This window comes from Cupressus sempervirens, chromosome 7 (genome assembly GCF_028749045.1).
Source record: "Cupressus sempervirens isolate cs-2001-9-10 chromosome 7, ASM2874904v1, whole genome shotgun sequence".
In the NCBI taxonomy this organism is placed as follows: domain Eukaryota; kingdom Viridiplantae; phylum Streptophyta; class Pinopsida; order Cupressales; family Cupressaceae; genus Cupressus; species Cupressus sempervirens.
Genome location: NC_143124.1, coordinates 576,104,330 through 576,126,778, shown reverse-complemented (window position 1 = coordinate 576,126,778; position 22,449 = coordinate 576,104,330). Strand labels below are relative to the sequence as shown.

The 22,449-nt window shown below is 33.2% G+C and overlaps 1 protein-coding gene across 2 annotated transcripts in view; it reads right to left on the bottom strand.

Annotated features, from left to right (window-relative positions):
- LOC149548056 (uncharacterized) overlaps nt 1-7,614 on the bottom strand; it is an 89,353-nt gene extending 81,739 nt beyond the window's left edge. Inside the window, exon 1 of one of the 2 annotated variants that reach the window (XM_089792085.1) lies at nt 7,156-7,614. In XM_089792085.1, coding sequence (XP_089648211.1) covers nt 7,156-7,515 — 360 coding nt within the window. In that variant the 5' untranslated portion in view covers nt 7,516-7,614. The remainder of the gene's footprint in view (nt 1-7,155) is intronic. The other variant, XM_089792086.1, reaches the window with a different exon arrangement.
- Nucleotides 7,615-22,449: the final 14,835 nt, after the last annotated feature.

Below are 22,449 nucleotides of genomic sequence, written 5' to 3'. Positions count from 1 at the left end.
TTTATCAATCATTAGTGCGGGATATGGAAAACTCCGAATAAAGGGAAAGACGCCTAGAGGTTGCAGGCTACTGTCCAATTAATATTCCACTTTCACCAACAGTTTGGGGCCGAAGTTTCTAATGTTTGGTGTAAATAAGCTTGCAAAATTAGATTATTATTGTCGTGGTCAAGTAACGCCCACTTTACTAGCATCTTGAGCATAATGCTTCAGGCAAAAGGCAATACCACTTAGATATTCATTTGGGCAAACATTCTTAATTCAAGATTCCTATTTTTGTTGTTTTTCATGGTACCATGACTATCGTTACATGAATCTTGTCGTTTTAATATAGGAGTTCAGCTCTCTGTCATTGTTAGGTATACAACTTGCGAAAAAGTTCAGAGCACATCAAATCTATCATAATCCATGTTTTTATGGTGTTTGTGGAAATTACGGAAGTCTTGAGGAAATATTGTGTTAACCTATGGTTCTTGCAATTTTGGGAGTTATCGTGACACTCGCCAACTACTCTGAAGAAAAATTTGTGTAACGTTAAGGACCATCTCTACAATTTTCAAGTAACAATAATCGTCAATGATTAATATTGGTTATTCTCTCAGTTCTAAACATCTCTATCAAAAAGTCATTTTGGTTGTCGTGAGTTTTATCTTCAAAAGGTGATGTGAATGCGAGGAAGCATTGGTGCTGCTGAGAAGCTCCAGAAAAATCCTGAAAGATATTGGCTCTCTAAGGCTCCATCGAGTGTCATTTCAAATTCTAGAGTTGTTGCCAGAGAGTTTAGAATAAATTTCTGGGAGTGAAATAGGAGGGCCTGCCATAATTGCAACTGGGAAAGAGAGAGCAAGCGAGAAGAGCAAAAGTTGACGTGTTCAAAAAAGATTTGGTATACTCTGTAGAAGACATTCTGCAATACCACAACAAATTATACATCTGAAGTCGTCATGAAAGTCCAAAACCAGGAGTATCAACCAAGTTACTACAGTGATTGTTTTTGTTGATAACTATATTATTCTCAGTAATTATTTTAAACACATGTTAGAAATTGTGACAGTTGTCGAATTTGCTTGGAGTCATGGTTGTTCCTTAATGCAAGCTTACTATATTCGTGGTCGGTTTGAATAGTAAGTGAAATTTTGCTCACAGTGAACTTTAGTGTACTAAGGGGGTGCTCTAGTGACAATGCGGGGTATAAATTTATCCCTGTGCAGCAAATGACTTCAATCCAGTCTTGAGAAGAAGTGTGCCTAATGTGGAGTCTGTATGAGCTACGAATAGGCAAGTTGGCTCGTATTACTAATCGTCAGGTACACAAGTGTGGAAGACTTTCTGAAGCGTGGAATTTCTAGAAACAAGTCTTTGATTCGGTGTGAATTTTATGGCTAAGTGCAACTTTGAGGTTTTCCCAAAATAACGAAGTCTCACGGACTAATATTGGTGTGGGTTACGTGGTAAAATACTACACAAAACTTGAAGCATGTCATATGGTTTACTACCAATTTATAACTGCTGCTGGTGTTGCCACTATAGTTTCCAATTGTCCAAACATAAACGAGGTGTTAGTTGAGAAGTGGAAAGTTACCCCAAGAACAAGAAGAGCACAATTGTCGAGAGCAGATTTGGGATGAACTGGAGGAGATTATTGCACGGCTTGAACCACATAGTGTATTTGGTGAAATTGTTGTGCTTTGCAAGATTCCACAACCATACACACTCCATGTTTGTGAGCTGTGTAGGTTGTTGCGAGTAGAAAGACAATCTTTTATTAATATTCTTCAACTTTATTTCAAAGATGGGTGACAGGTCCTAACAAACCTCCTTGTGGGAAAAGAAACAAATCTAAGAATCAAGCAGCTAGAATCAAATATCACTCTTCTAATTGCAAAACAAGAAGTTGAGTTAGCTTTATAAGTAAGCAGTGCTGCAATTTATTCCATATTCTAATAATTTCATAAAGGACCAGTACCAAGGTAGGTAATCTAGCTATGGAAAAAATACAAGACCTGGACAAAATCGGGAAAGGTACTATGAAGCTACAAGAGCAGTTAGCCCAAAATTTTGAATCCAACATAAGAGCAGAAATACTCAACATTTATAGAGAGTATAAAGAACTTCCTACCCGAATTCAAAATGATTTATCATTCAGTGATTACATGGATTTTCATCTAGAGCAGCAAAATAAGACTGATATGGCAAAAAGAAAGTATTTGGAATTGGTTCAGGATCTCCTTATAAACGACCAGCGCAAAGGTGTGTATGAAAAATTTCCAACAAACCAAAATCATCGAATAGAGGGTCTTGAAAAAGAAAAACAGTCAACTACCATTGATTTGCAGCCTTATCGCGATCACATAAAAGATGTTACACAGGGTGCAAGTTTCTACGTTGGCGATTTGAAGGTTAGCATTGACAAGCAAGTTGATGAGGTCAGTTGCACACGAGGTAATAGCAGATTGGAATCTTGGTATGATAAACCATATATTTATGATACCCATGACATGAATTTAGAGGAACAACCTAAGATGACACTACAAGACGATGAACCACTTCAACAGGACAATAATGAAATGCATACCTTAAAGAACTAGCTAAAGGTTAGTGAAGACGTGGTTGTGGCGTCTTTGATACGTTATGACAGCACTCACAAGTAGATTGAGAATCTCTATAGGAAGGCTCAAAGGGAAGTGGAAGGATATTGGCTTGTTGCTGATTAACAGGTGGTCAAAACAGCTCTCGAAACTATGAAATCAGATTATTTATATTTGTTGTCTAATAGGGATTATATTCTTAAGGTTGTTGAAATATATGTTGATCAATCAAATAGAGAAAAGAATGAGATTAAGGAGCTTAAGTATGCTCGTGAGGCATTGGATGAAACTCAATTTTCTCTTCAAAAAGCAAAAAATTAGATCAGAGTCACGAATCACTCTCAAGAACATAAGGGTAAAGTGAGGCAGGAGTTTTTCCAAGTCATTGATGAACTTGGTAGCATTCAACAGATGTATGACTTGGATAGTTGCCCCAAACGATTAAGTATCAAAACTTCAGATCACATTTAGCTTGTAGACAACCCTTTGTTTGAAGTAGTTGTTATTTGGACTTTCGATAATCCCCTTTTTGTGATAAACGAGGGAACTCCTTTTGATTGCCATGAAGAGACTGATTTTGATTTTAGGATACTAGATCTTGGTACAATTCCTACTAGTAAATCTAGTTCACAAAATGGGAGTAGTGATTTGACTATTGTCGCTTGTCATTGGATTAGTCCAAATATTGTTTCCGATTTCACCTCATATAGGAGTTGGAAGGATTTCCTACATCAGCCATTGAATAGATCTTGGTGGAGTATTGATGAGAGTTATGTTTCAATCATAGCGAATGGCTTTTCAGCTTCATACTTACTCTTTGCACCCTACGTATTTGGGGGTTCTCCAAATTTATGATGACGGTATGGTTTTTGATGTGCCTATGGTGTTAGTTGCAGCTTTTGAGTAGCTCATTCTTACATCATCTATTTAGGACGGGTCATCACTATCTACTAGGTTATACATAGCCCCTTGATATATCCAGGTGTTGACAGTATGTATCTATGGCTTATTGAGGATTTTGTTACAATTATGTTCAGTTTGAGACTGGATGTGAAGATAATCAAAGTTGTACAATCTACAAGTGCAAATGATATTTCATAGATTTACATGGGATCCACGCATCCGATTGATGGACGGGTTGCAAAGTGACCCCTTGCTTCACAATGTGACCGGTTTGGTTTTCAATTTGGTCTACAGGGCTACCTGCAGATTTGTATGGGATCCTGGTACTGATTGCTTGAGGACAAACAATTTCAAAAGGGGAGATTTGTAATGTCCCCTTTTTGGGACATTAGAAAAGTTTAAAACAATTTTATATAATATTAAAATTGACTTGGAGAGTGTGGACTCAAATTATAAAAGGTCAATTTAATATTATAAAGTGGGCTAAAAGGGACAAGGAAAGATAAGACAAAAAGCCAGAAAGGGAGTCAAAGAGTCACAGCTGTGGGCATAAAAGGAGAAGAGACTCATTCATTTCATATGCTTGATTTATGATTCAGATTTCAGTTCTCTCTTGCGAGAGTTATGTGGAAAGCTTCAGCTTTCAACCAGTGTGAGGATGTAGCCCTCCTGCCGGTAGACAGTGGATGCAAACCCATTGTCTGTGGAGACATCACTTCAGGTGCCTCGTATGCGCTTCTAGTTTTTTCTCTCAGTGTTCCAATCTGACTATAAAATTGTGTTTGAGATTGGATTTTGAATGTTGGTTATTGTATTGTTGTTGTATAATGCAATAACATGTTTTAAGGAAATTTCATGAGAATTTACCAGTTTTATTCTATTGGTTTGTAATGTATTTTTCATGACCGCATGAATCCTGATTATTATTTTGAAAGAACAAGTTTATATCTATTGAAGCTTCTATTGGTTTCTATTGTGTTTCGTAATACATATGCCTTTATTTAAGTGTTGAATATCAGTTTTGAGGAAACAACTGGATAAATATCTATTGGGTATATTTTCCTAGGGCTTATTCTGCTGGTTCCTATAATGCAACGTCATATGTTTAAGTCCTTAATATACTGTTGAAAAAGAAACCGGTTCATTATCTATGGGATATTTCATGTTTTTCAACGAATTCTCTAGGTCAAAATAGGATTTGATACGAATTCAAATCGAATTCACATGTCTAGCAAATCGACTTCTGAATTCCATGATCAACTAGCGAATATGGTAACTTAGGTCTTCTTTTTTATATCTCTTCCTTCCTAAAGTCATGCCTTTTAGAATAAAAGGTCATATCTTTTCTTAAAACATAACTCACTCCTTTCTTATAAACAATCGCACTTTATAATATAATATAATTTCTCCAATTAATAGCATAAAATTACAAACTTTATTTAATACTATTAACTTTTATTCTATGCAACTCCCGTGAATTATCTCTTCAATCCAAACAACACCAAGAATGTCCTACAACATCATTTGGACCCTGGTCTTTATTTTGTGAATCCGTCACTACTCTTTGTTCCAAATTGTGGTCACAGTACTCTGCAAACAGCAGAGACGTGATCATGGGCATGATTCAACTTCCTGTAACTTAATTTTGGAATACCTAGGCACGATATTCTTCCAATCGCTACATACTCAAATGTGATCGCATTATCTTAATATATCCTTCAACCATGTAAAGTGGAATCCAGCAACTCCTTTGTATTGTCATAAACAGGTCAATTGGTCATTGCTGTGGATGAGAGAACACCGCTTTTGCATATCGTAAATATCTAGTCCTTCAATGATGATTTCCTTCTTATCTCCACGCACATCCTTTCCATTTGAGTGGCAATACCAGTAGTAACCAATCACTAGATTGGTATATCCAATATTAATAAGGGCACATCGTGATGTTCCACGTCTAGGAAGCAACTTTTGATTTTGCCTGTAACTTTGTTATCATATGTTCAAACACGACACAAACACTCCATTTGTGACGCTGAATATAGTTGAAGATGATATGTGATATTTTCCTCCTTCCGTCTTTGCTATACTGTATCATGTATTTTCATATACAAATCGAACTGTATGTTGATGATTTAATTTTGATACTCTTTGTCTCTCCTTGTGTTGTTGTTCAATTTCTTGTATCAATATATGGCACCCAAGATATGCAGCAACTGACGTTTGTACTCATGGATACGTTTGATTTGAATATCAACGAGATTGTTTGGATTAACTTTCACTAAGATTCTTCTTGAAAACTTTTGTACACCAGAGATGAGGAAGACTAAAGATTGTTCAGAACCTAAAAATGTCTGATCATCAGGTTGCTCAAAATGCCACCCTCTCGACAAGAGTTGAGGCCACGCTGCTTCCCAAAACAAGTCATTGGATTGTGCTTTGCTAAGACAATAATCACCAGTCAAGAATTTGACAATCTCTACCTGTAACTTCAGGATCATCGAGGGTTGTATTGGGAAGTTTTGACCAGGAAACATCCAAGCCTGACTGCCCCACATATGGAATAGATATTCAAATGCAACTAGGAATCTGGAGAGTACTGGCATGGAAAACAGCAATTAGTAGAACTTTCACAATATGCCATATCAGAAATTTTTTGAAATATACAATAATTCCAATATTTGACTGGATGGATTCATCAACACTCCCACAAGGCAGCTCAGCTGAACTTCCCACCCTTTCAGCAACCTATCAGTTTTTACCAAACTCTATATTACTGGTTGAAGGATAAATATCAGGTAGGGTGCAAAAAATGGAGGCCCAAATTTGTAAAAATTGGAGCTCCATCAGGTGGTCTCATGATTATTTTTTAGTGACAAGGAATACTATAGTTACAATTATATAGCTAAATCTAAAAATTATTGGCAGGCATCTTAAACATTATAGTTAAATGACATGTGCCATAAAAATCTGAGTAGATAAGAGAAACTTTCAGCTCCTTCCGATATACAACAATTTGAATTTAAAATCTAACAAGCAGAGTCTCCTATTTTCTTGCAGAAGTTTCTAGTTTTCATGTAGCATAAGTTTTTCCGTCAGCAACACCCACTCCTTAAAAAATAGTTATTGTAATGGCTCCATGGAGCCCATTCCGAAGGCCCCTTTTATTTGGATCTCGCCAGTCTCATTAGGCTAAGAATCATTTGTTCACTAAACTCTATCTTCTAGGACCATACCCTAGGTTGATCTAGATTAGATTAAGTTCATCGTTCATGTGGTATGTACTTCACCATTAAAGCAAAGCGCTCACTCTCGTTACTTTTCGCCCAATTGTCTCTAGCACTAGACCTTGTTGAGAATCCTTAGTATACTAACTACTATAACTATTTATTAAAGTTCATATTAGTTTGATCCCTACTCCATAATAAAATCTCCAAAACAACAGGGAAACATTCTCAGTGTATGCCAGCTTAAGCGGCATAAGGCTGGTTACAATTTTTATAATTAGTTTCGAAGTAATTTCTTAATTAGCTAAAAACGCACAATTGGCAAACAAAGGTAGCCCTTTAGAAGGAACGCCTAGTGTCAGAGAAATAAATAGCTACCAAAAAAAAGGGACATGTTTGGGGAAAAACTGGAGGAAGCATTACAGGAAAAGGGTACCTACCTGGTTGCGCAAGGGAAGATTGAGAGTCCTGCCTCTGCTTCGAAATCCACAGGGTCTGGAAATAGTGGTAAAGCGTTGTCTGCAGGTAGGGCAGCGAGTCTCGACCTTAGCCCATTCCAGAATGCACGCAAAACAGAAGTAGTGCTCGCAACTGTCCATTTTACCCCTCGCACTTACGCTCTCCTCCGCCAGGCATATGCCGCAGAGATCCTTTTCAGCTTCCTCAATCTTCTTCTTCTTCTTCTTTTCAGGTGGAGACATATCCATGGCATCCAGGCTACTTTTGCTTCCATCTCTTCCCTGCTTCTTCTGCGTGTCTCTCGCGGGTTTCGAATTCTCCGACTTCTCCATCATCTCCATGCTCTGCAACCTGTTTCCTCGTATCCAAATAATTTACCGTCTCCTCAGCGATTTGGGAGGTTGATTCATAAGAATGTGATTCTCATAATTTAACTTCGTGTCCACATGTTTTGTAACTATTCATATATACAAATATTAATAAATTATATTTTCGGGTAAATAACAAGTGACGCGTAGCATCATAGTTCCTGCCATATGCGTGATTGAAATGGGTTATGCCATTAGGTGATATGTTGACCAAAAAATAGATAATAGACATTTATCCGTTCAGTGTGATTATAAGTTTGGAGCTATAATACAGATGATGTTAAATAGATATGCAAATATCCTCACTAATCAAATGGAAAGCAATGTTTTAAAATAGCATATTTGAAGAAAGAGAATATTATAAATAAAAGTGCATCAATAATTTTACTAGAGGTATGTTTATGATCTTCATAGGCAAGGGAATAACAAAAGCAATTATAAATAAGGCATTTAAATCATAATGACATTGAAAACTTGACAGTTGCAAGTTTACTCAAGCAGAGCAGAGCATAAACCAATTTAAATGTAGAGAAAGCATGTTCTAAATACTTAATTTACAATGTCTTTAATTGAGTCTTTAACTAGGTATTTTTCCAAAGTACAAAGCTTACTGTCTTGAATCTGTACATACAGATTTGGTTACTTTAGAAACAGTATATATACATATAATTGAGCCAGATATTTTGACTTAACAAAACTTTAATGTAGTGGGAGATACATATAAGAAACTTTTACATTCAATGTAGTAGGGAGGTATATTATTTTGGTGGCCAAACGTGATACCTGCAAAATTGGTAACATTATCAGTGCATTGTAAATGATGTTTAATAGGGAAAAAGTAATTGATTTTTTGTAATTAAAAATAGAGAAGTATAAAGAATAAGTACCTTTGTTGTTTGATGCCTAGTTTAGTGATTCATAAGGACTATACGGGTGATGATATTGTACTGGTTGAGAGTGTATGTGCCAATTGCTGAAAAGTCTCGGAGCATAAATATTACTTCTGATTTGTCATCAATGTACTGCTGATAATCTATGTCTTTAAGAGCAGGAAGTAATTATTGTACAATATTGTCTTCAATAGAGCAATGAACTGGTTGTTGGCTATCATTTGTGATAATTGCTTTCAGGTACAATGAATACTAGTATCGGACATGTTCCTTGCATCGGTTGCGGTATCCTTTTCTCCATTCAATGCTCTGTAGCTTTCAAATCTGCGACCACATTTTGAGCAAGAAGCATGGAATGGACTTGAGTATGCATTTCTTATAGTCAAATTTCTCATGACCTGTTTACAATGTGCATGTATTAGTATGCTTTAAAACATGAAAGATAAAAAGATAAAGTAAAATGACAAAGAATCTAGAATCACTTACCTCAATTGAAGTCTGCAACAGCCCATGGAGTGTATCTAATGTTCTTTTGTTATGTAGGTTGCAGATAAATGTTGTTGGAGTTGTTCGTAGAGCTGGTTTTTGGTCAGTTCTTTTAGCTATGTTTCTAAAGAGCACTGGTGGTATTTCATTTCTTTCAAGTTGGTGGTGTATCTGAATATATTGGGGTGTGAAAGCTGGATGCATGTATAGCTAATCACAAGTAACAGAGTTAGTTTTCGAGTTTTAGAAGTTGACATAGTGAAATCGTAAAATGTAATAGAAAGAAGGAAATAAAGATTTATTTTCATAGATGTATCAATGAAGTTGTTTGTATGAGCTTACCAGTGCTTTGCTCATGTCGTTATTTCCATCTTTGATTTCAAGCACATTTTGAGTACCTTTTTTGTATGCTACTAAAACGATAGCACCAATTGTTCCAGTGGTGTAATCAGTTGTGCTTGTCAGTAATTGCTTTATAGTTGTACCAAGAATGAATTTGTATTCATGCAATATAGCTGGTATTGTTTCAACTATGCTGGACTCTTTTAGAATTAGTATGCAATCACTATCTCCTCGATCAAAATCTATTATTCTTAATGCCATGCTTGGGATTATTTTACTTTCATGACTGCTAATAAGATTGTTGTTACTGATATTCAATGCTATAGTAAGCTCTCCTTTGGAGTCTGTAAGATCAGCAAGATCAGCACGTAGCACCTCACGTATTCTATTCACTTTGTCTAGGAAGGCTTTGTAAACCACCAAGACATCACCTTTGAAAGTTTGGCTTGCCTTTTTTTGCATTTAGATCTTCTATTAATGTACATGGTTCATTGTCCTCTTTTGTCCTACAGTAGTTTAAGGAAAAAAAATTTAATGTTCAAATATTTGGAAGCATGTAAAGGTTGGAAGAATGAAGAGGTTGCAAAGTTTAGATTTAAAATACCTTTTGGTGGGCTTCTGTTGATCCTGTGGTGGTTCACTTGCTAATCGCTTTGGTGGAGTCATTGTTGTTGTAGACATAATCCAAGTTAAAACTAAATTGCATATAGCTGAATGAATGTTGCAAGATGATCTGTCCAGTATGCTTCAGTTTTGTTGATAGAGCATATACTTGCTGGTGTATTTGTCCATACATGGTCAATGAGTGGTTTGTTTATGTTGTGTGTTTGAGCTAGGATGAATTGAATATTGTATTTTTGCATATGTTTTACGAGTGTTGTTGAAGTTATGTTTTGTGTGGACATGTCTATGTTGAAATCTCCAACAATGTAAAACTTGTTTTTTGATATGTAGGTTGTAGCTATTTCAGTAATTAGTGTTTTGATTTCGGCAATTGTTGTATGTGGTCGTATGTAAACATTAGAAACACTGAGTTGAGAATTTGTTTTTTTGAGGGTAATTGTTATAGCTTCAATATTTTTAGATCTATGTTCTATTGAATTGGTTATGAGGAGATTGCTTGAAGTATTGTTATACCGTGTATATGATACATTGAATGGTTATTGTATTTTCCAAAAAGAATATCGGTGTTGCATGGGAGGAAAAATAGTTCCCGTAGATATATGATATCAATGGACATGATATCCCAATCATTTGAAATGTCGTTTGCATGAGCATGTAGGCTACGTGTGTTCAGTGTGCATAGCAATATGTGTTCATTGTGAGCTATACAATGTAGTTGACTTTCAAGTTTCCATGTTGCCTCTGAGTATAGCCGAGACATTTCATGATGGATTTTTTTGTGGATTTTGAAATTTGTTGGAATCAAAGGTTTTAAGAGATATAACGAATTAATTGATCTTGTTTTTTAAAGTGTTGTGTATGTTAAGCCATGTCATGTTATGTCACTAGGATCAAATGCAAGACCATTCATTGTGAGGCCTTGGGCTCTATGTACTGTCCTAGCACATGCTACTTGTACTGGAAATTGTTTTCTGATTTGAACTTTTCTAGTAGTTGATATTTTGGGAATGGGTCTTGCAATTCGAAGAATCAAAACCCAGTCTTTTTGAATGCCTTGAATGTAATATTGGCATAATTTCTTTGTTCCTAGCCTATTTTTGCATTGTTGAATTGTATCCAAACTATGTCGACTTCTTCTTGTTTGGTATATGCCTTAAATATTTCGTCTGAGCCATTTACTAGCCCATCCTTTGTATTGTAGTTTCTTGTAAAATTTTTGACAAGAATATTTGGCTTCACAACTATTTGGACTGGTAGAATCATTGTCTATGTATACAGTCGCATTGCGTTAAAATTTTCATCTTTGAAGTCTATTGCATCTAATATAATATAGTCTCCAGGAACTTTGGAAAGCATATTGTTGTTGTGTGTAGCCACATCTTTTTTTTTGTAAACTAGATATGAAAATGTTGGATCGATAGGTGGCGGTCGTAGACAGGTTTCATTGAGATAGTCTATATCATCTTGTGTATGTTTCCCTAAACGTATGTTATTTAGAATCAAAATAAATTTATCATCTTTCTAATGCATTGTACTGTTTAGTGAATAGCATTTCACATTATTAGTCCAAAAATTATAGGGCATTAATTCTATTGTCGATGGTTTGTTATCAAAAATAGTTGAGTCAAGTACTGGAAGTGCTTGATAGAAATCATTACAGAAAATTGTGTCTAGGTTGCCAAAGTATGTTGTCGGCAATTGCATTATGTTGCGCAATCGTTTGTCAATGTAACGTAAGAAGGTGGAACCTACTAGTGAAATTTCATCTATGAGGAGCACGTGTAATTGACTATAGTTCTTTGACATTGTATCCAATGTTTCTATACTAAGTGGGATGAAATTTGATTTATTAAAAGGTATGTGAAAAGCTGAATGCAATGTACTTCCACCTATATTGTATGTCGCTTTTCCTATATATGCAGTTATTAAGCCTTTAGGTTTGTCTAGATCGTTGTCAATGAGATTACTGTAAATGTGAATAAGTGCTTGAAAAATGGCTATTGCTGTAAATGTTTTTCCAGTTCCAGCGCCTCCAGTTAGGAAAAGATGCAGAGGAGTTTTTATGTCCTTAAGTTTTTTCATCACAATATCCTTGACGATTGTTTGTTGCTCTCCATTTAACTTTCTTCTTAAGTTATAGTACTCATTATTGCTCATTATTTGAGGGAGTTGTATAAGCTCAAAAGATTTTGGACTTGTATTTTTGGAGCTGTCAAAAATTTTGGTTTTTATATCTTCATGCATGTCATATTTTTCATCAAGTGTTTCAATTATTGGTTGTTGGCAAATATTGTCTTTGGTTTCTTTGCTATTATCTATTTCATTAATAGCATGATCAATATCACCCCACGTTAAATTTGTGTTGTGTGAAAACTTTGCTCGATTCTGTTGAATTATATTTGCATTATGCATATAAGCTTTTTCCCATGAGCCATACATTTGTCTGAATGTATCTTCAGCCATAATGAATGGAACATATAGCAATAATTGTTCTCTGCAATAGTTTTCTAGTTGTAAATGTTTATTGAAATTAATGAAACGTATAATGTTTGGTTTAGCTTTTGGTTCAAGCTTAGTTCCATCTTTTTTATAGCTTGATACAAATTCTGCTAGACACAAATTAGCAATAGCTTGTGGCTGGCATAGGTAATATTCAATTAATGATTTGCACATCACATTTTCAGAGTTGTCATGTTCTTTCTTTAATTGCTCTATTGGTTTTAGTACAAATGTACGATCATTATGTGGTCGTGCGTTAATAAAGATGCATTTTCTAGAGCTAGAGTGTAGTGGTAGGGCTAAAATTAGATGAACTACTTGTTGAGCAGACATTTGTTGTAAGTTTAGTAAAGTGTTTCCAAGTCTGGCTATTATTTTGAGTGCATCTATATTGTCTCGTTGATGATCATCACATATTTTCTTGAAAGTATTTGTCATAAACCTATCAACTTTTGCTATGTATGAACTGCAATACATTGCAGCTGCATAAGCATTAAGAATAAACTATGCATCTGTATTGGCTTTCCATAGAAGAGGTATCTTTTTGCCAAAGCTATTATTCCAAATTTGTGAGGGCTTTCTTTGGAGATAGATTGTTGGTCTTTGAACTGTTGACCTCAGAGCAACTATGTAATTTTCTTCAGTTATGTCTATTTCACTTAGGAAGCTGTCAAATGTGAAAGATGTATCGTACGTTGCAACTTCAAGTTTTCACTTAATTTTGTTGGCTATCAAGCTTATGCTTTTGCCTTTTTCAGGCAAGGGCTCAAGTATTGTTGTTTTTCTTATTGGTGAAAATGGAAAGTTATGTCTACAATGTTTATTTATTGATCTTTTTGCATTGCTTTGTATGATGATGTCTATGAAAAATAGTAATATCTGGATCAAAATTTTCTATTTCACATCTAAGATATGTATCGATGAAATTTGTAATACTTTCATTGCTTTGCTTTCCATAGACAGGTGCATCCTTCACCCATATGAGAAAGTGATCGTGTTCATTTCCACGATTTTGAAATTCTGTTATTGAAAAGTAATCTACTACATTTCCAAAAAAAAGATTCGTCTGAAAGTATCATTTTCTTTAGGGCATTTATCTGATGTCTATAGTACCGCACACAAGTTATTGGATCCTTCTTAATTAGTTCATATGTGGTAAGTTCTTCTGTCATATTTGATATGTTATGTGTTGTTGACTGGTGATTGTTGTATAGTTGTTTGAGCGTTTTCATTAAAGCATTCCAATTTTGTTCAGCACTTGTAAATGTAAGAAAAAATGTTGGAGGTCCTAGTTGTCGTATCATAGTGAAGACGTCTTTTTTTAGTTGATGTGCATAGTCTGGAGATATAAGAATTCTCTTGAAGTCAACTTATTCTATATCTGATTTTAGTATTTTTTCTAGGTTTGGTTTGTGTTTAACATCTCTTGCTAATAGCTTCCTTCCTTTTAGTTGTCCTTTACGAATTCTTATCTACATTGTGGACATGACTTGATCTATGAGTATTTTTATTGTTTTGAAGAAAAGATTTGTTGTGTGATATGAAAAATGTCTTAGTGAATGCAACAATTTCCACTTTGCAATTTTTTGATATGATAGTTTTTGGTCGATGTCATGGTCACGTAGATTACCAAAAAATAGTGTTGGAAAATTCATTTCTTCTGCATATTTATCTTTGAATATTCCAATTGGGCATTGGTTTTGTGCAGGTGCAATTTCCACTAGTTTGTCTTGCATTTTATGTATATTTATAGATTCTATGAATCCATGTACCAAAGTTTCACAAGGGTCATTCTCAACATCACTTTCACATTTAGTTTCAGTGTTATCAATGTCATTTTTTTCAACAAACTCATTATTTGGTTCTAGAACTTGTTTCCAATCTCTATTGAGTTTGACATGTTGCATTTTGTACAATGTTCTTGTTAGCAGTTGTTGAAGAGCCTGTGTAATAATTTTTGGTCACACCATTCCCTTTTGAAATGCATTTTTGTATTCTAGTCTTCTTTTCAAGGATACAACAATAGTTGTTGTATCAGTAGTTGATAAAGGCAGAGCTTTTTGTGTAACAATACTATATACAGGAACATTGATTATTGAACCAGTTAAGCCAACTTGAGATCTTTTGTGCCCCAATTCTCAAATTTGTGCAAATGCAATTCATAGTGAAACAAGACGTTCTTCTTATTGTGTTAGCATCTACACATACTACATTGGCTTGTTCACTCGAATGTCATATGGTGTAGCGTATTGAGGAATCTTGTTTTTCTTTAATGCGGTATTATAGTTGTGACAAATGAAATTTGATAATGCATTGCAATTTGATTTGATTAATTTGGAATAAGTTTGCTTTTGTTCAAGCTGAAATTTTTTAATGCTTTTCTTAAAATGTAATGTTTGACAAATACTGCACATGTGTATTGGTGTGTCTGCAATTGCATTTTGGAATACTTCAGTTGCAGATAATGCTCTTTTCTTTTTTTTAAAGAGTTGTTATGGATTACTGTTTCGAATGCTTTTTTTCAATCTCTGCAGAGAAGTTATTTGTTTTGTAAGCTGTTTTTGTTGATTGGTGTCTCGAATACTATTTTTTATTTTTTGGAGGCAAGTGTTCTGTTTTACGAGCTCCTTTTGGTTATTGTCTGCTTGTTTATGGCTTTGATCTATGTTGGTTGCAATTTTTATGCATAGTTGTTGCTGGTTCTGCAAACTTGGTGTCACTATTTCTATTAGTGGTTCAAAATGACCAGAAAGTGGGTTAGCATTATGGAAAAAAAGTGAGTATGGTTTAGTCGCTAAAGATTTGTTGAAATGCGAGTATTTTTTGCCCGTTGTAGATGACCAAATGTGTATTCCTATATTCAACCATTTTGACAACCATCGTATGCAGAATATATCTCCCCAAAGACCTTGTTCATTATTACTTATGTTAGGATTTGTAGGTTTTTGCATTCTTCGCAAATATGTTTCACGGTCCCTAACTTTATGCAATTCGTAAAGTATCTCTAGATATAATTCATGGTTGTAAGAATCAATTGCCTCTAATTCTTATTTTTTGAGACTGTTCAAAAAGTGTTCAATAGTTCCTCTGCGAAGATCAATTGATGTATACTAATTCTCAAGCAAAAGTTGTAATGAATCAAATAAGCAATCTCCAATATTATATGTAAATGTTGGAATCCTAGACAATCCCTATTGATTAAGTACGTTGTCAATGTTGGAGATTGGCTTTAAGCTTTGGTTTATGTAGTTCTCTATATCTATAGTTTCAATGCTTTCTATTTTCCTTTTTTCTGGTGGCACCATCTTCTGTAATTATTTTGGCTTCGATCGTGGAATCTAACTCTAGCTATTAACTCAAGGAGAACAAAACACTAAGTTTCTTATATCAGGAAAACATAGATATGACTATTAGATTTAGAAAACACAACAAAACAATGATTTAAAATTGAAACCAACCAAGCATTTTAATTACATCTTTCTACATGTGATAAAGAAACCAATAGTTTACCTGGTGCTTCTGTATTTGCAACCAAATGCTCTGGATGATTTGAAATCTGTTACAAGGGTAAGCAATATCAGCTGTCATCTATGTACAATATTACATATATAATCAACAATATAAAACACTTGTCTAAAAGTAATGGAGCTAAGATTCAAGATAGAAAGGTGGGACAAATTAGTAGAATAAAATAAGGCTAAAATATTATTAAAATGTAGTTGATAAGTTTATGGAAATATAGTGTAAATATTTAGTGGAATATATTAGAGGTCATAGAAAATGATAGAAGATAAAATGAATATAAAGCGTATAGAGATATATGTATACATAAATTATAGAGATAATAATAACAAATATTCTAAAAATTGTGACGGAAAAGATGTGAAATTTTATTCCATCTAAACAACACACAGACAAATCTAGTATGCCATATTTTATGGGACAAAAATATCATAACGTCGTTCATAAATAACAGTTAAGATTATAATTCTAATTATTAAGCAAACTAAATTATACATAAATATTTATATATATTTAAATAGTTGCTAGGTAGATTAATTTTTAAAATATTTTCTTTAATAATTTGCGTCCTTTTCATATTTAGTTTGTTAAAAATATTAGTTATCAATATATTTATAATCAGTTATAAATAAATCAAACTATAAATATATCTACACACCTCTATGAGTGTATATATATATTCATTTTAAAAATATATACTTATATTTCTATCTTATCAATTCATTTGATTTTTTATTAGTCCATTTATATTTATATTCCTTATTAATATTTAAGTATAACTATAACTATATCAAAAGTTACATTTTTAATAGTTAAATCACGACCAAATTATCAAGAATCTATTTCACATTTAAAAAACTAAAGACGAAAATATCATAACATTGTTTATATAAAATAATTAAGATTAGAATTCTAATTATTAAGTAAGCTAAATTAAATATAACTATTTATGTTTGACGAAATTATTAAGAAAAACGTAAACATAATTCAAGAATATATTAGACATTTAAGAAACTAAACACAAAAAAATCATAACATTGTTCATATAGAATAATTAAGATTAGAATTCTAATTATTAAGTAAACTAAATTAGATATAAATATTTACAGTTATTTAAATGTTTGCTAGTTTGATTAATTTTTATATTTTCTTTAATAATTTGTGTCCTTTTTATATTTAATTTGTTAAAAATATTACCTTTATTAATATATTTATAATTAATTATAAATAAATCAAATTATAAGTATATCCACGCACTTCAATTAGTGCATAACTTATTTATTATTAAAGTGACAAGTAAAACTAAATTTACAAAATTAAAATGATAGTAGTTAATTTTTTTTCATTTTTAATATATAATAATCAATCCACCCTATTATTCAAGTTACTTGAGAAATTAGCAATGTTTTAAAAGAAAAACTAAATGTAGTAGAAAGGGCTTTAGCTCCTTACGTGACTTAGAATATGGACTGACACTATAAACCTTCTAGAGTCAGCCTCGTTCACTATTGACTAATTTTTTTTAGTGGCCAACTCTATTATTAGGCTTCTAGTCATCCTTTTCTAAATTGTGGTCGGTACATGACTTAACCAAACATGGGCATTTGATATATCATTACAAACTCTTCAACATATTATTATTGGATAGTAACACTGTAATGGTAATACCGTATCAGTATAAGAAATATTGAGTATCAATAGTATATTGCTTTAACTAAATAGAGATCTAGATTATGGATTCCATGGTAATGGCCTTTAAAAACAAAGTGTATGCAACCACAAAAAATTAGGAACAAATCTACTAATGGTGAGTATCATCTGCTTGAACCCTACACAATAATTTAAATTCTATTCACTAAAATTTAATAGTATTAATAAATAGTCATTGTTAACTGTTAAAATTCTAAGGGCAGATAAGTGTATGGCTTGGCTTATCAACACATTATAGAAAGTTCATTCTAACTCTAGCTAGCAATTTTATAAAACCTTGCTTGCAATTTGTCAGTAGCATGAATAACTTTGGTGTGTTCATTCTAGACAATCCTTGTTGCCTAAGTGCATTGTCAATGTTAGAGGACATTTCACCATTTTCTAGAATTAAAATTTTACGTAGTGGCCTCAATTTTTTAATTGAACTTACAAGGAAATTAGTCTACAGTGAGGTGGTCATGAAAGCTAGTTTTTTTTTTTGAAATGGAAGAGCAAAAGTATACAAAGGAAAACCTCTAACAAAAAGGAATGTAACGCTGAAATTATACCTTATAATAGTATGAATGTATAAACTAAATTGAAGAAAGTAAATAACAATAGCTTTTTTTTTCAATAATCTTACCTAAACACAAAAGCTCGTGTTGATACAATGCCTGGGACAGTTTACTTACTTCAACTGATTGTACCAAAACGCTCAAAGAGAATGAAGTAGCACCTAATAAGCTATTCAAAGAAAGAAAAGCAAAAGTAAATGTCAGGGAAAAATATCATTGCATCAAATAAATAGTAAAGTAAAAATGATAAGGAAAAAATTATAGCAACTATATGTCTAGAAATAATTGAGAATTGATTAAATTAAGAAAACGTATAAATAAATATAGATTAATTCATTGAATAAATTGTTATATCTAAATTCATATATATATATATATAACTTATAAAAAAATATTAATTCCTATAAAATATTATCTTAAAATTAAAGCAAAAAATAAATTAACCTAAGTCTACTTACAAATGAATGCTCTCCTATATGATAAAAATCAAAAGCAAAAATAAAGCAAAAAATGAATTAATCTAGTAAGAGTGAAATGAGACATTAATTAACCTAATTTTGGACAAAAAAATAAGAGTGTTTGATTTATTTTGTAAGAAAATTATTTTAAATATATTTATTCTATGTAACTATTATTTTTAAATATTAAAACTTGTAATGGTCAATCATTTTCTATATCTAAATGTATATTTTTGTAACAAATTTTAATAGATGCTATTAGTTTATTTATTTTTTAAATATTTTGTAGCTTTATTTAATTTTTAAGTTAAATAAATGGGAGTGTATGCCAATCCTAATGTATATGTTATTTGTTAGCTCACGACATGAATATCAATTTCTACAAGTATAGTGTGAAAAGACTTATAGCATGGTATTTTCATTTTACAGATTGATTTTGTATAAATGTATTAACAAACTAAATGAACAATCATTTTCATAAAAAAATCAAATAATGGTTTGGGGCATGAAATAGGTTTAGCATAAAATGTGGAAGATGATGCAAATTTGCAATAATGTATGTGCAAGATTGGCCTCAATAGAGAAGTAATAAGTAGAGGTAAATTTGAAAGCTCCCACCCATTACATAAACTTTAATATTAAACCCTAAAATATTATTTTAACTATAATAAAAACTTTAAGCCCAGTCAAAATGCTAACTCTAAATATAATACTAACTATCACATAAACTTTAATTTGTTATGAACTTGTTGATACACAATTATTAATTTTATAATTTAAATATTAATAAATAATACATATAATTAATATTAACAAATAAAAATGTATTATAAGCTTAAAACTAAATAAATAATGAAATTCTTAAATAAAATAGTCTTTGGTAATTAAAATATTACTTTTTTTTAATAGGTAATGGGTCAAAGCCTAGATGTAATTGCTTTTTGAGATTAATTATAGTTTTATGTTTAAAAAAAAGATTATCAATGGTCGACTTCATGTAGACACCATGTGGCGAGATAGAAGGGGTTGGAGAATCAGAGAAGGCTTGTTGATGCATGAGGTGGAATGTTCTCTATGCAGAAGGATTTCATGTTCGAGCAAATCGCTCAAAAATTTTGGAGACCCAAATAAAAAATGAGACGCTTGAAAAGTGGAAAGGTGCACTCCATAAAGTTTCCTATCTTTCCGCCTGATGTCGTATGAGAGTTTGAAATTGTCAGATCTAGTCGAGGTTATCGAGATGTAGAGATTGTAGGAATTGTGAGCATGGGCAGCTGCAGAAAGACTACCCTTGCCAGAGAGTTATATAACAAGAAATTCTCGGCCTTCAAAAACTGTAGCTTTCTATCCAACGTAAGAGAGGACGGGTTTCATGAGTTGCAGAAAAAGCTCTTGGAGAACTTGGCACATCTCAGAAATTTACCATTCAAGGATGTCAGCCAAGGCAATTCTATTTTATCCTGGGTGTTTAAGATATGCAGTGTCAAAGAATTCCCAGGTTGAAAATCCTTTGACAGCTTTAAAGTATTTAGGCAGATTCCATGCGCAGCTCTTTTTTACTTTGGATAGTTTGGAAAACCAACTTAAGGCTTCAAATTTGAGGACGATGGCCATTATGGCCGTATAGAGAACATGTACTTTTCTTAATTTGGGCATATTATTTGATCAATGTCAGGTGTAGGCACTCTGATACCACAATTCAACTTTTTGTCATCTTGGTACTCATTCTATGTTCTAGCATGGATTTCTGCAGCAATAAAATTGGGGGTTTCTCTAAGCTTTGCCTGCAGAGTCACTTCTGCTGGCAGTTATAGGTTCTCTATATTTGTACTTCATTCTTTAATAAAATACGATCGCTTTTACCCCAAAGAAACAAACAAATTTGGAAAATGATTTTTCACTGGGCACGACCATGATGGACGTCATGGCATGGACAATATTTGCGAAGAAGTTGAGAAAACCCTGGTGCGCTACATGTCCGTGGGCATTGCCTCACTTATCTGATTTGAGGCAACCCTTTTTGTTTTATCTGGCTCGGGGGCAAGAAACCAGCAAACAGATTGAACATCATATTCATCCAGAAACAGAAATAGTTCCAACAAAATTAACAAGTTCTAGAGGCGCATCCAAACCACCCATTTTATTATAGTCAGGAAAAACTGCGACTAATCTTAGAATAAATATCTTCGGTAATATTTTCCATAGGTATGTGGTAGCGTCCATGGAGGAAAGGAGCTACTATGAAATGAATGCAATATTCAAAGGTTCTTATCAGTTCTGATGATCTCGTAGGTATCAGGTCTCTCCTTAAGATTATCGAGTATTGTGAGGGAGAGACACTGAAAGCTGGCATTTCTTGATAATGCAAAGTTTACTGAGCACGTTAAGAAGCTCTCTTAGGGCACACCTCAACCACATAGCGAAGATGCGTTCTACATTATTATCTGGTTTATGAAGGCAACGGGAGACGGGAAGATAATAATTTCAAGAGCTTCTCGAACGTCTTTTCTCTTGACATGGATACTGATTCTCACCAAGTTATGTTTAGGACAACTTTCCAAATTTGCTGACTTCGAGTAGGTAGGTCTTAAGATTATTGAGAGTCTTCCTTTAGTAGATAAGAAACGGATATGCTTGTTATGGGCAAAGAAGTACAACGAATACGATATTGATATTGCAACACCTTTTACTTTATTTAATGCAAATTTTTAAAAAAAAATTGAAATGCATCGAGCTGGGAATGAAACTATTGCAGAAATTAGATTAAAAATGATTAAATAATTAGAACATTGATGAATCGAATGGCGGAAGATGGATCAAAATGCTGCACATGTTCTTTATCAAAAAAGCTTGAGAAACAGAAGCATTGAAAATATAACAAAAATATTTATTATCATCGTCAATTTTACACTTTAAAATTCCGAATCTCAGGCAAATTGTGAAACAATCAAAATTTTTCTCATCAAAATAACCACGACTAATAAGATGACTAGCTAATTGAAACTTTAATGAGTCAATCTGGACGATTGACAGTGAAATTCTTCATCAATGATTCTAAACGGCGCCTGATCATTCTTCATGGATTGAAAACAATGGCGTACTACCAATTTCAATTGAATCTAATAAGCCAATAAAAACTAATTTTTTAAAAAAACTCAGAAGAATCAAAGTCCATCCTGGACAATGCTTGACGAGCCCATTTTACAACAGAAGGCAAAGTTTGGCAAGAGCATAAAACATAAACATGGAACATAAGGCAAAAACAGATCACAACCATGGTTTCTTATATGCGTACCTCTAGAAATATCACTAGTTTCTTGCACCTATCTCGAACAACAATCTCCTGTACTGGCACGAATTGCAGACAGTAAAAGATATAGCAGACAAAGTAAATGGAAAGTCGTTCTCCTCAGCTATCTATTCTAAATCTCAAGGCAAAGTGAGTACTGTGTGCCTTACAACCTACCCCGCTACCATTTTATACGCAAATGCACCACCTAACCCACGTTACAACCAACTAGAAGCATTCATTGAAGGCTTATTGTTTGAGAAACACAATCTCTGCAACCCACAATTTCCCAAAGACAACAAAAATAAAAAGACTATCATGGAGCAATTTTACGAGATGTCTCTGCACTCGAATTCACTTATTCAACTAACGCACTGGTTTTTGCATTGAATTCTAGATAAGAACAACACTAATGACCATTCATTAGAAATAAATATTTCTAACAAAGCTTTTATTACACATAAATATTCTGACAAAGCTTTTTGGTGCTGCCTCATCCTGGAATTTTAGACTAATTTCTATTGAAGAAAAAT